General features: G+C 41.5%; 1 protein-coding gene across 1 annotated transcript in view; it reads left to right on the top strand.

Moving 5' to 3' along the window:
• Window positions 1-687: 687 nt before the first annotated feature.
• The window catches only part of LOC120536981 (E3 ubiquitin/ISG15 ligase TRIM25-like), a 30459-nt gene continuing 15276 nt past the window's right edge, over window positions 688-15870 (top strand). Inside the window, exons 1-3 of the mRNA XM_039765564.1 lie at window positions 688-1297; window positions 7401-7496; window positions 10419-10652. Coding sequence (XP_039621498.1) covers window positions 719-1297; window positions 7401-7496; window positions 10419-10652 — 909 coding nt within the window. The 5' untranslated portion in view covers window positions 688-718. The remainder of the gene's footprint in view (window positions 1298-7400; window positions 7497-10418; window positions 10653-15870) is intronic.

Raw genomic sequence — 15870 nt, 5'->3', positions numbered from 1 at the left:
CTGTTGAAACCGAAAGTGACGCTCGTGTCAATTGCTCATGTGCAATCTGCTGTTCAAAAATGGATCAGTCGGAAAGAAAATCCGCAAGGAATCCAGCTACTATTGTCATGACTATGACGTTGGATTGTGTATTTCACCGTGCTTCCAAGATATACCACACAAACGACACAAGTTGACAGTATATAAGGTATTAACATTATTTTATTATTATTCTTGATTATTAATTGTATCATTATTATACTTTCTACACTTGTGACTTTGTACCTTTAGTGTTTTTGCATGGTAGAAAGATCAGATTTAATAAGTGTGTAATTTTTCAAGCCAAAAAATATAATGCTAAGGAGGCTAATAGAATCATAACACCAATACTGCCCTGCATAAGGTTTGGGACAAAGACACAATGATTCCTTGATTATCCCTTCTGCTTCAATGACGTCTGAATTGTTGGATTTGTAATTTGAAACTGTGAAGTGCACATTGCAGACTCTTATTTAAGGGGATTTGCATACATTTCAGTCACACGATATAGAAATGACAACACTTTTTCTACATTTCCAACAAAGGGTTTTGATGCAGATGAGGTCTCCACAGTGTGCGTTTGCTGGCACTTCTGCTCAGGTGTAACTCGCTCTCCAGGCTTCAGTCCAGAACCACACCCTCCATTTTGGAGACAGCCTGTTTACTTTCATTTCCTGGGAAATCTCTCCTTTTAGGCGTAATGGCAGAAGCTACGATTTCTCTGTCTCCGGATCAATTTACCTGCCCAATGTGCTTGGAGATCCTCAAGGACCCCGTCTCGATCCCATGTGGCCACAACTACTGCATGCTGTGCATTAAAGACTACTGGGATCAGGCAGTGGAGTACAGTTGCCCTCAATGCAGAGAGGTCTTTCACTCGAGGCCCGTTCTTCGCAGGAATACCATGCTAGTGGAAGTAGTGGAGAAAGTGAAGATATCCGACACGTCTGTTGCACCCTCTCAATGCTATGCAGGACCTGGAGATGTGGAGTGTGATTTCTGCATTGGCAGAAAGTTCAGGGCTGTGAAGTCTTGTCTGACCTGCTTGGCCTCCTTCTGTGAGACTCATGTGCAGCCCCACTATGAAGGAGCCATTTGGAAGGACCACAGGCTGGTCACACCGACAGCGGGTCTGCCGCAGAACCTCTGCACCAAGCATGGGAAGGCCATGGAGGTGTTTTGCAAAACCGACGAGGTGTGCATCTGCTGTTTATGTGTGGCGACGGAGCACAGAAGTCACGAGACTGTCACATCTGAAGCTGGAAGGGCAGAAAAACAGGTAAGGATGTGAGTCATTGTCATCTGAGCCAATTGGCAAATGTAAGACAGTGTAAGTGCAGCCGCTCTGGGATGAAAGTGATACAAATTTAAAAGCCTGTTCCTTCCTTCTATCAAAATCATTTTAACAAATGGCAGTACATTAATGTGAATTGGTGGTCACTTGCTTTAGTATTAAATGGAACTGCACCCCTTACTTTACTAGTTTAGGACAAACACAATGCCCTTAATAAACTGTTCTCATTTCTTGCTTTGGGTCAGTAAGTTATTACATTTATAAAAAAGATGAGATACAGCATGAGCTGTGATGCTGTACCCAGCAGGGGGCGCACACTCCCTGGGAATGAGTTTGTTTGCGATTGCAGCGTGTTACTTAAATCAGAATCTATATAGATCTTGTATATAAAGCAGACTGTAACAATCTTGTGGTCCTGTATGTATGTTATCATCCAGTTGACACTTACTGTATATACTCACGTGTAAGTCGGGTTTTGAAACCCATAAAATCAGACCCTGACTTATACGTCCGTTCAAAAATGCAACACTTGAATTTTATTTGTTTATTTATTTTTCACATCTTCTTGTTTCCTTCAATCTCACGCCAGTTTCTCAGACACATCGAATTTTGTTGCAGCAGCGCACTTACCAATTTCTTTCGCCACTTAAACAACTTTTAATTTAAAACCAGCTTCATATTTTCTTCTGATATAACACTCCATCATATATAAGGGATGTTCTTACAGTAAAGGTGTATAAGGGTGTGAGATACAAAAAAAAACAAATCTGTGCAAACGTCGCTTCTGAATAGTTTAGGTATTACCATGTGGCCACGTAGGCACAATACATAGGGAAAAAAAAAGAGGCAGTGTGCTCATTGGTTACTCACTCAGGTGGGCGTTAGCATATCATAATTTCTTGGACCAATAGCGTGAGTTTTCCGCATTCGACTTATATGACCGACATTATAAAATACCAGAAATTATACGGTAAAATTAAGTCTTGTCTTATCCGCAGGAGAACTTAAACGTGAGTATATATGGTAGTAACCACAAGGGGATGCCAAAGAGTCCCAGATACAGCAATACAGTCCACAGTATAAGAATATAAATAAAATAAAGAGTTTTTATTCCACAAAGCACATTCCAATGACCACCTCTCCAACAATTAGCCACAATCTTACAGTATATATAAAGCAGACTTTTATGTATGTTATCATCCAGTTGACGCTCGGAACATTTCTGGTGTGTTCCATAAAAGCAACTGATGGTTTTATCATGAAAAATCCAAAGTATTATTCATTTGTCATTTAATATTTGTTTTTGTTAACTATATTTTCATCTTGTATTATTTTTATTGTCTCTAGTGGGCTGGCGCCCTGCCCGGGGTTTTTTTCCTGCCTTGCGCCCTATGTTGGCTGGGATTGGCTCCAGCAGACCCCCGTGACCCTGTAGTTTGGATATAGCGGGTTGGATAATGGATGGATGGATGGATTATTCTTATTGTAACAATGCTATAGTGGTAGTAGAATTAAATCGACCTAATAATATTAATTTAATTGATGTTTTCTTTTCGTCGTCAAATATTCTGCATGTAAAAACATATTACTACACTACAAAACAAAAATTAATCCGTCAAGTTGTGTTTTTTTAATTATATTTTTTATCATCCAGTTGACACTTGGATTGTTTCCGGTGTGCTCTGTAAAAGCCAGCGACAGTTTTATCATGAAAAATCTATAGTATTATTTGTTTGTCGTTTAATGTTTGTTTTTGTTCAAATCTTGCACTTTTGTATGCATGTTATCATCCATTTGACACTCTGCATGTTTCTGGTGTGCTCTGTAAAAGCAACCAACAGTTTTATCATGAAAAATCCGTAGTATTATTTGTTTGTCATTTTAATATTTGTTTTTGTTAACTATATTTTCATCTTGCTTTATTCTAATTGTAACAATGTTGTAGTGGTAATAGAATTAAATCAACCTAATAATAATTAAATTAATTGATTTTTTTTTCATCGTCAAAAATTCTATGTGTAAAAACTTATTACACCACAAAGCGAAAATTAATCTGTCAAGCTGTGATTTTTTTCTCAAATAATTTAACAAAAACGTTATTTTCCTCCCAGGCATTGCTGGATATTTCAGCTAGTATACAATAAAAGGCAGTTTCACTCAGTGTAATGCGGCGGCCATGTTAGGCTAAAGAAAAATAATCACTTAGGAGAAATAACACTTAGCTTTTGCTTACACTACCAATAATAACCCGAAATGAAGCTCTTGACAAAACCCAATACTGGAGTGGGGTCCTAACAAGTAGGGTTTTAGCAACTTTGGTAGGGCGGAAGGCTTTGTAGATACAGTTAACAGTGTCGTTCATCCGTCCGAATGGGACTTCCATGTTCAGGGTGATACTCTGAGTTTTTATCGTTCTCTCTGCAGTTCAAAGTTCCATGTGATCTCCAAACAAGGTTACACTTTTATTGCTAGTATCACGTGCATTGAAAAGAACACACAGTTATAGCAAACCATAAACTGACCGTTTAGACGACTGGACACACTTTGTCCCCTTTATTAGCCTGCCTCGCTTGTCTCTCTCCATCTCTTTGTCAGTATCAGTTTCTCTCTCTCTGTCAGCTGGCTTTCACAGATTGGATAGTTTCTGCTGTTTTGAGTAAAATCGGGGACTTGGAGATAAACTTTACAGATCGCAATGACACACTTCAAACCCTGGGCTACAGATGCTCATCTCCATAGATGCAAGTCCTGTCAGACAACTCCCTTACTGGCAGGTGCTACTATTTGACACAATGGCAGTCTACCTTCATTAAAACTTTCAAAGCTCATTTTATTTTCTTCATTGTGGATTTGTGTGATTTTCAGCAAAACTTAGTTTCCTTTTTATTACTCAAATTATGGAAAGCAAGTGTCTGAGCATTCTACATTTGATCAGTTTGAAGAGTATGATAGCGTTCAAGGCAACGGACTGCATGTGATGCAAAGTCGGTGTGTTCGCAAATGTATCGCACTCTGATGCTGCTTTTCAACAGAGCTCTATTTGTCACTTTCTTCTGACAGCTCAAAATCTTCAAACAGGCCTCAAAGCAAACACAACAAATGTAGACGTCGCTCTTTTAATACAGCTGAGGTAGTCCCCTCCCCCAGGTGCATCATCATGTGGCCCCGCCTCCTTGGGCTCCACATACAGGAGGCAGGGCTTATCACCCAGAAAACTAACACATAATACAAAATTGAGCAAGAAATACTGATACCAAATGAATAAAAATAATAATACTGGTCAACAAGCATTTTGCTACTGGGATTCTTTCACCTGTACTTTAACAAATTTCACTTGCTGACTCCAAATCTGAAACCCATTTTCGTCCAGCACGTCCCATTTTTTTTATTTATGATGCTCCAGGTCTTGGACAACTAGGGTGACTGGACAGTAAAGGTGATATGTTTCAGCATTTAAGAAATATGTTTGGTCTTGAGAAAGGTGAAGCCAAAATGAAGGAAGGTGTTGTTGTTGGCCCTGAAATCCGTGAACTGATGCTTGACGACGATGAGTTCTAAAGGAAATTGAAGCCAACTGAATCAGCACCCTCATTCATGCAGGTTGTCCAGAATTTTCTTGACAGTCACAGAGTAGGGAATTATGCTGAGCTTTTGCAGAAAATCAAGTCAGGTTGGGGAGCATGCACTGGTACAGTGTGTTGCCGCACCCACTACATGACGAAACAACTCGGGATACCGGTTGGCAACCCCCCCAGGCAGGCACGTGGTCAAGTCCCACCCTCCGGAAAGGACCTTCTATCTGCCGCAGCCAGGTGTTACGTGGGCGACCCCTTGGCCTGGTCCAACCACTCAGGTCCCCAACAATGAGGATCTTACGAGCCGGATCCCCCTTGGGGAAACACGCCACATGGCCATAGTGCCGTAACTGACACTCCTTCACAATGCAGGTCATGTGCCTCATTCGGGACTCCATGAGGAACCACTTATTCGACACAAAGTCAAAACAGTGGAACCCAAGGATTTTCCAGAGAGACACAGTACCAGGTCACTGGATAGCATCCATGTCTCGCAACCAGTAAGCACCAGGACTCTAAAGACTTGGACCTTTGTCCTTTTGCATAGATATCGGGAGTGCCACACGCCCCTTTCCAGCGACCTAATGACCCCTCTTGCTCTCCCAATCCATCTGCTGACTTCATAGGAAGAGTCACCAGAGACATGAATGTCACTGCCAAGGTAAGTAAACCTCTCGACAAGGACGACACTCTCTCTACATACAGACACACTGCTGATGGTCGTGCCCAAGAGGTCATTAAAGGCCTGGATTTTGGCTTTTATCCAGGACACTCGCAAACCCAGACACTCAGACTCCGCACTCAGTCTCTTGAGGGTCCTGATCAGAGCCTCCATTGACTCTGCGAAGATCACAGCATCGTCAGCAAAGTCAAGATCCATGAATCTTTCTTCACCATCAGATGCCCCACATCCACTGAACCCCACGACCCTGCCCAACACCCAGTCCATACAAGCATTGAACAGAGTAGGTGCAGAACACACCCCTGACAAACCCCAGAATCAACTGGGAAAAACACAGAGGTTCTGCCTCCACTCTGCACAGCACTCACAGCACCAGTGTACAGGCCGGCCATGATATCCAGTAACCTCGAGGGGATCCCATGGACCCTCAGGATGTCCCACAGGGCAGCTCGATCAACTGTGTCGAACGCTTTGTGAAAATCGGCAAAGGCTGCAAAGAAACTTTGCCGATATTCGCATTTGCGCTCCATGAGAATCCTCAGTGCCAGGATGTGGTCGATGATAGACTTCTTAGGTGAGCAAGTGATAACGGATCCTATTGAGGACAACCCTAGCAAGGACCTTACCCGGCAGCGAGAGCAGTGTTATCCCCCAATGCTGCAATCCAGGCGATCACCCTTCCTTTTCCAAATAGGGTCGACAAGTCCCGTTTTCCAGTCAGTTGGGATGATGCCAGTCTCCCAAATAGAAGCAAAGATTGCTTGCAATGCCAGGAGGACAGCCTGACCACTAGCCTGGAGAAGTTGACCTCGGATACCACAGATCCCTGCAGCCTTTCTGAAAGTATATTAGCTTACGGTAGCCAGAATGTCACTGAAGACGCATTTTTTACATTCTCATCTCGACTTTTTTCCACCAAATCCAAACGATGTCAATGATGAACACAGGGAAAGATTTCATCAATATACAAAGGTGATGGAAAACCGATATCAGGGAAAATTTACTCCAAGCATGATGGGTGACTACTGTTGGTTCATGCAAAGAGAGATGGATGTGCAGCACAAGTGGGAAAGCAAAGGCCGCTGACAATTTTGAGCAAGCGGAGCTCGATTTTATATTGAGGTAAATTGACATAAACATGTTTTAAAGTGCCTCTGGTATCGTCTTCTGGTTTGTTTTCAGAATAAACACATTCAAACAATTTTGTTGGGACAAAGTTCAAACTCTAGATATCGTGTTGATATATTATATTGATATTCAAAAGTGTTAAAACGGCAATGATGTGTATCTCAAAAATCTGACGTGCTAGCTTAAATCCTATTTCATATATGAAACCAGTGTAAAAAAACTTAATAGAGAGCTGATCTGAAGTTCCCAAAAAAATATTTTTTCGTAGACCAGTGTAATATTTCATAAATATTAGAATAGACAGAACAGATCCATATTAATTACATAATAATGAAATAACAAAAACTGAAATAAATAAAAAAAAACCTCCTAGTTGACTTTTCTCAATCTTTAGCTTTATGGAAAAATATCTACATGAATATTTACTGGATTTTTTAATTTAGAATCACACACTAGTTAACTAGAATATAATATGCACAGAAATTAAAGAATATTTACAGTATATGTCCAATGTGTCTTCCTTTGAATTATACATTTGATCTGCTACATGTGTAGTATTGTAATATTGTCTGTCCTATAAAGCAGTATGCTATTAATGGCACGTTATAAAATTTTATTTTGATAGATTAACTGCTTGATTGTTATACAAAATCATTAATTCTAAACAAAAAACAGTGATTAAGTGCTCTTCATCCTCTCAAAGGCACAGATGGGAGCAGCTCTAGCAGTGATACAGGCAATCATTCAGAAGAGGCAGAAGAAGCTGAAGGAGCTGAAGCAGTCTGTAAACCTGCTAAAGGTGAGATGATGATGAAGATGATGATTATTCTTATTTTGTTGTAAAATGGTTGCAATAGTGTCTAGCATTACAATTGTTTTATATTTGGATACATGGAAGGAAAGAAAGATAGGAAAGGCGTTACAGGATAGAGAGAGAGATAGGAGAGGTGCCATCTATCAATCTATCTGTGTCTCTATTTCTCTCTAATCCTGCCTATTATACTAAAATATCGATCTTTCTATCGATCGATCTATTGCATCCTGGCACTGAGGATTCTCAAGCAGTGCAAATGCAAATATCAGCAGAGTTTCTTTGCAGCCTTTGTCGATTTTCACAAAGTGTTCGACTCAGTTGATTGAGTTACCATTTGGGACATCCTGAGACTTCACAGGATCCCCCCAAAGTTGCTGAATGTCATGACCCGCCTGTACACTGGTAGTGTGAGTGCTGTGCAGAGTGGAGGCAGAATCTCTGTGTTTTTTCAAGTTGATTCTGGGGTTTGTCAGGGGTGTGTTCTGCTCCTACTCTGTTCAATGCTTGTATGGACTTGGTGTTAGGTAGGGTTGTGGGGTCCAGCAGCTGTGGGGCATCTGTTATTGAAGAAAGATTAATGGATGTTGACTTTACTGACAATACTGTGATCTTCAGTGAGTCAATGGAGGTTCTGATCTGGGCACTCAAGAGACTGAATGAGGAGTCTGAGTGTCTGGGCTTGCAAATGTCCTGGATATCAAGAGCTAGGACTTTAATGACCTCTTAGGCACAACCATCAGCAGTTTGTCTGTCAGCAGAGAGAGTTTCGACTAGGAAGAGTCACCAGAGACATGAATGTCACTGCCAAGGTAAGTAAACCTCTCGACAAGGACAACACTCTCTCCACATACAGGCACACTGCTGATGGTCGTGCCCAAGAGGTCATTAAAGGGCCTGGATTTTGGTTTTTATCCAGGACACTCGCAAACCCAGATACTCAGACTCCTCACTCAGTCTCTTGAGAGCCCTGATCAGAGCCTCCATTGACTCTGCAAAGATCACAGCATCGTCAGCAAAGTCAAGATCCATGAATCTTTCTTCACCATCAGATGCCCCACATCTGCTGGACCCCACGACCCTGCCCAACACCCAGTCCATACAAGCATTAAACAGAGTAGGTGCAGAACACACCCCTGACAAACCCCAGAATCAACTGGGAAAAACACAGAGGTTCTGCCTCCACTCTGCACAGCACTCACAGCACCAGTGTACAGGCCGGCCATGATATCCAGTAACGTCGAGGGGATCCCATGAACCCTCAGGATGTCCCACAGGGCAGCTCGATCAACTGTGTCGAACGCTTTGTGAAAATCGACAAAGGCTGCAAAGAAACTCTGCCGATATTCGCATTTGCACTCCATGAGAATCCTCAGTGCCAGGATGTGGTCGATGGTAGACTTCTTAGGTGAGCAAGTGATAACGGATCCTATTGAGGACAACCCTAGCAAGGACCTTACCCGGCAGCGAGAGCAGTGTTATCCCCCAATGCTGCAATCCAGGCGATCACCCTTCCCTTTCCAAATAGGGTCGACAAGTCCCGTTTTCCAGTCAGTTGGGATGATGCCAGTCTCCCAAATAGAAGCAAAGATTGCTTGCAATGCCAGGAGGACAGCCTGACCACTAGCCTGGAGAAGTTGACCTCGGATACCACAGATCCCTGCAGCCTTTCTGAAAGTATATTAGCTTACGGTAGCCAGAATGTCACTGAAGACGCATTTTTTACATTCTCATCTCGACTTTTTTCCACCAAATCCAAACGATGTCAATGATGAACACAGGGAAAGATTTCATCAATATACAAAGGTGATGGAAAACCGATATCAGGGAAAATTTACTCCGAGCATGATGGGTGACTACTATTGGTTCATACAAAGAGAGCTTGCAAATGTCCTGGATATCAAGAGCTAGGACTTTAATGACCTCTTAGGCACAACCATCAGCAGTTTGTCTGTCAGCAGAGAGAGTTTCGACTAGGTCGAGAGGTTTACTTACCTCGGCAGTAACATTCATGTCTCTGGTGACTCTTCCTATAAAGTCAGAAGATGGATTTGGAGAGAATGGGAGGTCATGATGTCTCTGGAAAGGGATGTGTGAAGCTACCGATATCTCTGCAAAAGCAAAACTTCAGTCATGGCAGATTCAATCTATCTTGCAATTGTAATTGCTTTCGATAAAGTAAAATCACACTCCAGAAATAGCCGTTCTCTGATACGAGAAGAACTAACCTTTTCCACAACCTGATCCCGTATCATTTTATCCATCAGTTCTCCAAGCCCACAAGTAAAATCCAGTTCTTGTAAAGCTGCAACGTATTGCTCAATCGACTCACCAGCTCTTTGGCCGCGCTGGCGAAACTTGTAACGCTCAGCGATAATATTATTATTAACTTTCAGCACAAAAAATTATTTGGGAACCGTTACAGCAGTGTTGTATGTATTGTCTTCAGCTGGTAATGTGTAAAAAATACATTGCACTTCTGCTCAGAGACAGTGAATGAGCAAAGCACGTTTTTTCTCATTGGGTAGTTCAACCTGATTAGCGGCAAGCATGTAATTCTCAAAAATGCGTAGCCAAGCAGTGAAAGTAACTGTAGGCTCACCTGGGTGTGGAAGGAAAGTTGCCGCTGCTGCAGGGATAGTAAAGACATCCTCGTCACCAATATGTTGTGTGTTCAGTCAGTTCAAACAGCATGTAGTCTCCTTTGTTCAAATGCTTTTATTAAAGAACTCAACCTCAACCAACCAAAACGGTCCTATTTCTCCTGTTTCTCCTTATTCCTCTCTCACCCATTCCTTCCATGCATACTGCCCTCTACTGAACACAGCAGGAACACCATAACAATTTTATTTCTTAGAAAATAAAACCAACAATGTGTTGAAATTCAATCTGCACAGCTGTGTATTCCAGAGATATACAGACTGCGAAGTACAAGAATGTGAGAGGATGTTTGGTGATTTGATCCTCACCATTGAAGAAACCAGCAAAAAGGTGACAGAGCTGATTAGAAATCAGGAGAGGAGTGAAATGGAAAGAGCCGAAGGAGCCATGAAGCGCCTCGAGAGAGAGATTGAGGACCTCAAGAAAAGAGACCTAAGACTGAGAGAACTTTCAAAGACTGAAGACAACATCTATTTTCTTCAGGTAATGTCTTTCTTTAATTTAGTAAAATGAATAATTAAAGATCAAAAATAATGTGTCATGATTAGGGCATGAAATTTGAGGTCTTACAGCCTTTTCCTGTTATGGAAGCCAATTTTGTGTACCGTTGTCAGGGTCACGTCCCATGTTTCTAGGGGCGTGGTCTCTGGGGTTATAAACACAAATTAACCAGTAGGCAGGATGCACTAACCCTTATCTGACCTGCAGATAAAACCAAGTAAACCTTTTTGAATTCACTTTGTGATTATTTTTCGTGTCTTGCCTGATTATTGATTGTGATTTTTGCATCTCATGTTGGGCTCAGTTGCTTCGTTTTAATTTTACTTTCATTTGTTTTGCCTTTTGCACGCATTTCCCAGTTTAACTCAAGAAACTAGTTATCTGTTTTTCTGTCGAGTCAGGAGATAATGTGTTAAATAATAAGGTGAAATGAAAAAAAAGGAGCTTCAAGTAAAGCGTATGTGGCTTATTGTCTAACAACTTTAGTCCCAGGATGCTTTGGAAAAAGAAGAGGATGGAGTTTCTGTAAGTCCTAAATCCTTAGACCCTACCCAACAGTACTGGAAGTGCAAACAGTTATATTTGATTTATACAGTGACTTTGCTTTATAAAACACATAGGAACGTAATACAACTTCCATCCATTCATCCTCTTCCGCTTATCAGGGGTCGGGTCGCGGGGGCAGCAGCTTGAGCAGAGAGGCCCAGACTTCCCTCTCCCTGTCCACTTCATCTAGCTCTTCTGGAAGAATCCCAAGACGTCCCCAGACCAGCCGGGAGACACAGTCCCTCCAGCGTGTCCTGGGTCTTCCCCGGGGCCTCCTCCCGGTTGTACATGCCCAAAACACCTCACCAGGGAGGCATCCTGATCAGATGCACGAGCCACCTCATCTGACTCCTCTCGATGCGCAGGAACAGCGGCTCTACCCTGAGCCCCCCCCGGATGACTGAGCTTCTCACCCCATCTTTAGGGGAAAGCCCAGACACCCTGCAGAGGAAACTCATTTCAGCCGCTTATATTCGCGATCTTGTTCTTTTGGTCACTACCCATACCTCATGGCCATAGGTGAGGGTAGGAACGTAGATTGACTAGTGAATTGAGAGCTTTGCCTTACGGCTCAGCTCATTTTTCACCACAACAGACCAATGCAGAGGCCGCATACACTGCGGATGCCGCACTGATCCGCCTGTTGATCTCACGCTCCATTCTTCCCTCACACATGAACAAGACCCCGAGATACTTGAACTCCTCCACTTGGGGCGGGATCTCTCCCCTAACCCTGAGAGGGCACTCCACCCTTTTCCGACTGAGGACTATGGTCTCGAATTTGGAGGTGCTGATTCTCATCCCAGCCGCTTCACACTCAGCTGCGAACCGATCCAGAGAGATCTGAAGATCACGGCCTGATGAAGCAAACAGGACAACATCATCTGCAAAAAGCAGTGACCCAATCCTGAGTCCACCAAACCGGACCCCTTCAACACCCTACAACTAAATTCAAATAAAAGATTTGTGAAATGGGAATCTGGATTCTGTAAAAAGAGCGTGTGACTGTTCTGCTGTCAATTTAAAATATAAAACAATTAACCAAATGTTCACATACAGGATAAATAGAATAAGAGTAAGAGCTGATAGGAAACACAGGAAATTCCACACTAGGTAATGATGACCATCAATGGCTACAGCTCCTTCTATTTATTAGGAGTTCACTGTTGAACACCAAAGAAATCCAGAAAGCAAATATATGTAGCTGTAATACGTACCTGATTCAATGTTCCATTCAACACTCATTTCTTAAGCTACAAGATTTCAAAAATCTAGCCGATTCCTTCATCTCTAACAGAATTGACTATTATAAAACTTTATGCTCAGGCTGTATGAATCATTGACCTTTTACTGCTCAGTTAATTCAAAATGTCTCCAAGTATCCTAACTAGAATTGTGCAATATGACCATATAACCCCAGTTCTTTCATTGCTTCACTTGCTTCCAGCTAAGTTTAGAGCCAACTTTAAAAATACCTTTGCTTATTTATAAAGTGATAAACGTTTTAGATTATCCTTGCCTTACACAATTTATTAGTGCCTTCACTCTGAAATGTACTTTTCCATGAAATATGACTCTATAATCCCAGTTCTTTGAATACTTCACTTGTTTCCAGTTATGTTCAGAGCCAACTTTAAAATTCCCCTACTCACACATAAAGTCATAAACGTTTTAGCGCCTCTTTGCCTTAGTACATTTGCTCTGAGACATACATTGTTCTCAAAATACAGGCCTACTTAAAATTCTGAAATGAAGGAAAGCAAGTGTAGGAGATGGAGCCTGTAGCTCTAGGGCATCCAAACTCTGGAATGATCTACCTACGGATACTAAAGAAATTCTTTTGGTTTGACCATTTGAACCAATGCTAAATCCTCATTATTTTATCGCAGGATACTCTTGTTTTCTATTAAGAAGAGGCAAACCACAAACCCAAGGCCTCTTAAGCTAATGGGAGCGCTCCCACCCAAGTTCTGGGAGTGTATCATACTACACAGCAGCTTGCTACCCTCTCCCTCGCAAGAATGGTATATTATTATGACAACTGTGAATAAATCAGAGATAAATAACAAGAAGGCTTGCAGCTCCAATTAACACCGTGTTTAAAATCTGGGTTGGAATTAAAGGAAAGAGAGTGCAAAAAATAGTACCCATCACTTGTGATGTATCATTAACTGATATAGCCTGAAAATAGCTTTCAAAGGACTTGTCAGAGGCTAGATTCCAAATCAATTTCGACTTCCTGGCTGAAGCTTGTTAAGTAATGGAGTAAACGAAAGGGGTGGAGCTGTTGACATTCAGTCCAGAAGTAATATCAGTAGTCTTACGAAAGTTCTCATGGAGAATTCACTGCATCCACTGAACAGGATCATCTCCAGACAGAGAAGCAGCTTCAGCGACAGACTTCTGTCACTGTCCTGCTCCACTGACAGACTGAGGAGATCGGTCCTCCCCCACACTATGCGATTCCTAAGTTCCACCCGGGGGGTAAACGTCAATATCATACAAAGTTATTGTCTGTTATACCTGCATTTTTTATCACTCTTTAATTTAATATTTTTTATTTTTATCAGTATGCTGCTGCTGGAGTATGTGAATTTCCCAAAGGGATTAATTAAGTATCTATCTATCTATCTATCTATCTATCTATCTATCTATCTATCTATCTATCTATCTATCTATCTATCTATCTATCTATCTATCTATCTATCTATCTATCTATCTATCTATCTATCTATCTATCTATCTATCTATCTATCTATCTATCTATCTATCTATCTATCTATCTATCTATCACTCGTAAGTAGATAGAAACACTATTAGTGTTTTGGTGTCACATCTAAAATCTTCAGTAGACTCTGGCTGCGGATCTCCAGAGCTCCACTCCATTAAGGAGACTGTTGCTTTATATTATGTGTCCTAAATCTCTGTAGCTGCCCCAAGTCCTCCCCCATATTTAAATATTTTTACGTCAAATTTAAAAACCTATTTGTTTTCTCAGGCTTTTGAGTTATTTTAAAGACTGTGTATTCAGCCGTCTGTTCTGTCTTGGTGTGTTTCGTATTGCTTTCGGTTGCTTGTATTTCTCTCTTTCTATTTCTTTCTTAATCTGTTATTTTATTCTTTGTAAAATGTCTTTTTTACATTTTCCTTTTATTCTTTTTAGATGTTTGTTTTAATTGATTTTATTGCACAGCACTTTGGTTGACACCTTGTCTTTCAAATCCATCCATCCATCATCCAACCCGCTGTATCCTAACTACAGGGTCACGGAGGTCTGCTGGAGCCAATCCCAGCCAACACAGGGCGCAAGGCAGGAAACAAACCCTGGGCAGGTCGCCAGCCCACCGTAGGGCGTGCACACACACACACAACTTTTACAATTTAAAATCGCCGAGCAACCGGGGCTGTGGGAGGAAACTTGAGCACTCAGAGGAAACCCACGCAGACACGGGGAGAACATGCAAACTCCATGCAGGGAGGACCCGGGAAGCGAACCCGGGTCTCCTAACTGCGAGGCAGCAGCACTACCCACTGCACCACCATGCCACCCAGTCTTTTAAATGAGCCATTTAAATAAATATGAAATGAAAAAAAAATTACATGGTTACTATGGTTAAAATTAGGGTTAGGAGAGGGTCATTTCATTCAAGTGACCCTCTCCTAACTGCAATCTAATTGGATGTCCAGTGGAGCTACTGAAGTGAGGAGTGTCATGGAGAAAACTTCTTCAGAAAAATCAAGCAGAGTCTTCAGATAGGCAGTCAGAGTACATAAAGTAAAGCCTGTCTCAGTTCAATGAAGTGAGCCCCTTGCTTTGGGTGTGCCTCAGATTTATTACAATTCTTATCTCAAAATATCCCCACTTCACACCGTTTCCCATTATCTGCTTTAAAGGGTTTCTCATGGTAATGATCTCACTCAGTACTTTTTCTCATAACAATCACATCGTCCTGGGTACTTTCTCATACCAATTTCCTTGTCCCATAGACTTTCCTATAACAACAACAACATCAACAACATTTATTTATATAGCACATTTTCATACAAATAATGTAGCTCAAAGTGAAGAAAAGAGGAAAAAAAAGACAAAGTAAAAATTAAAATAAGACAACACTGATTAACATAGAATAAGAGTAAGGTCTGATGGTCAGGGAGGACAGAAAAAACAAAAAAAAAACTCCATACGGCTGGAGAGGAAAAAATAAATAAAATCTGCAGGGCTTCCAGACCATGAGACCGCCCAGCTCCCTCTGGACATTCTACCTAACATAAATGAAAGAGTCCTCTTTGTATTTAGGGTACTCATGGAAAGACTTGATGATGATGGTCACATAGACTTCTGGCTTTTAATCCATCAATGTAGGAACATCATGGTGCTTTGATTAGGTGGTGGTGGCGCAGGTCGCCACCACAGAAAACTGGGAAAAGAAACAGAAGAGAGAGCAGGGGTTAGCACGGATTTTAGAGCCACCATGAATAGTTCTGATAATAAATTGAATATACAGAGTATCAGGATTAAATTAAAATGAAGTTATGAGAAGGCCATGTTAAAGTAATGAGCTCTTAGCAGTTTTTTAAAGTGCTCCACTGTATTAGCCTGGTGAATTCCTATTGGCAGGCTATTTCAGATTTTAGGTGCATAACAGCAGAAGGC

Source organism: Polypterus senegalus, chromosome 10 (assembly GCF_016835505.1).
Source record: "Polypterus senegalus isolate Bchr_013 chromosome 10, ASM1683550v1, whole genome shotgun sequence".
Classification (NCBI taxonomy): domain Eukaryota; kingdom Metazoa; phylum Chordata; class Cladistia; order Polypteriformes; family Polypteridae; genus Polypterus; species Polypterus senegalus.
Note: the sequence above shows the minus strand (reverse complement) of the source record. Positions and strands in the feature narration are given on the sequence as shown.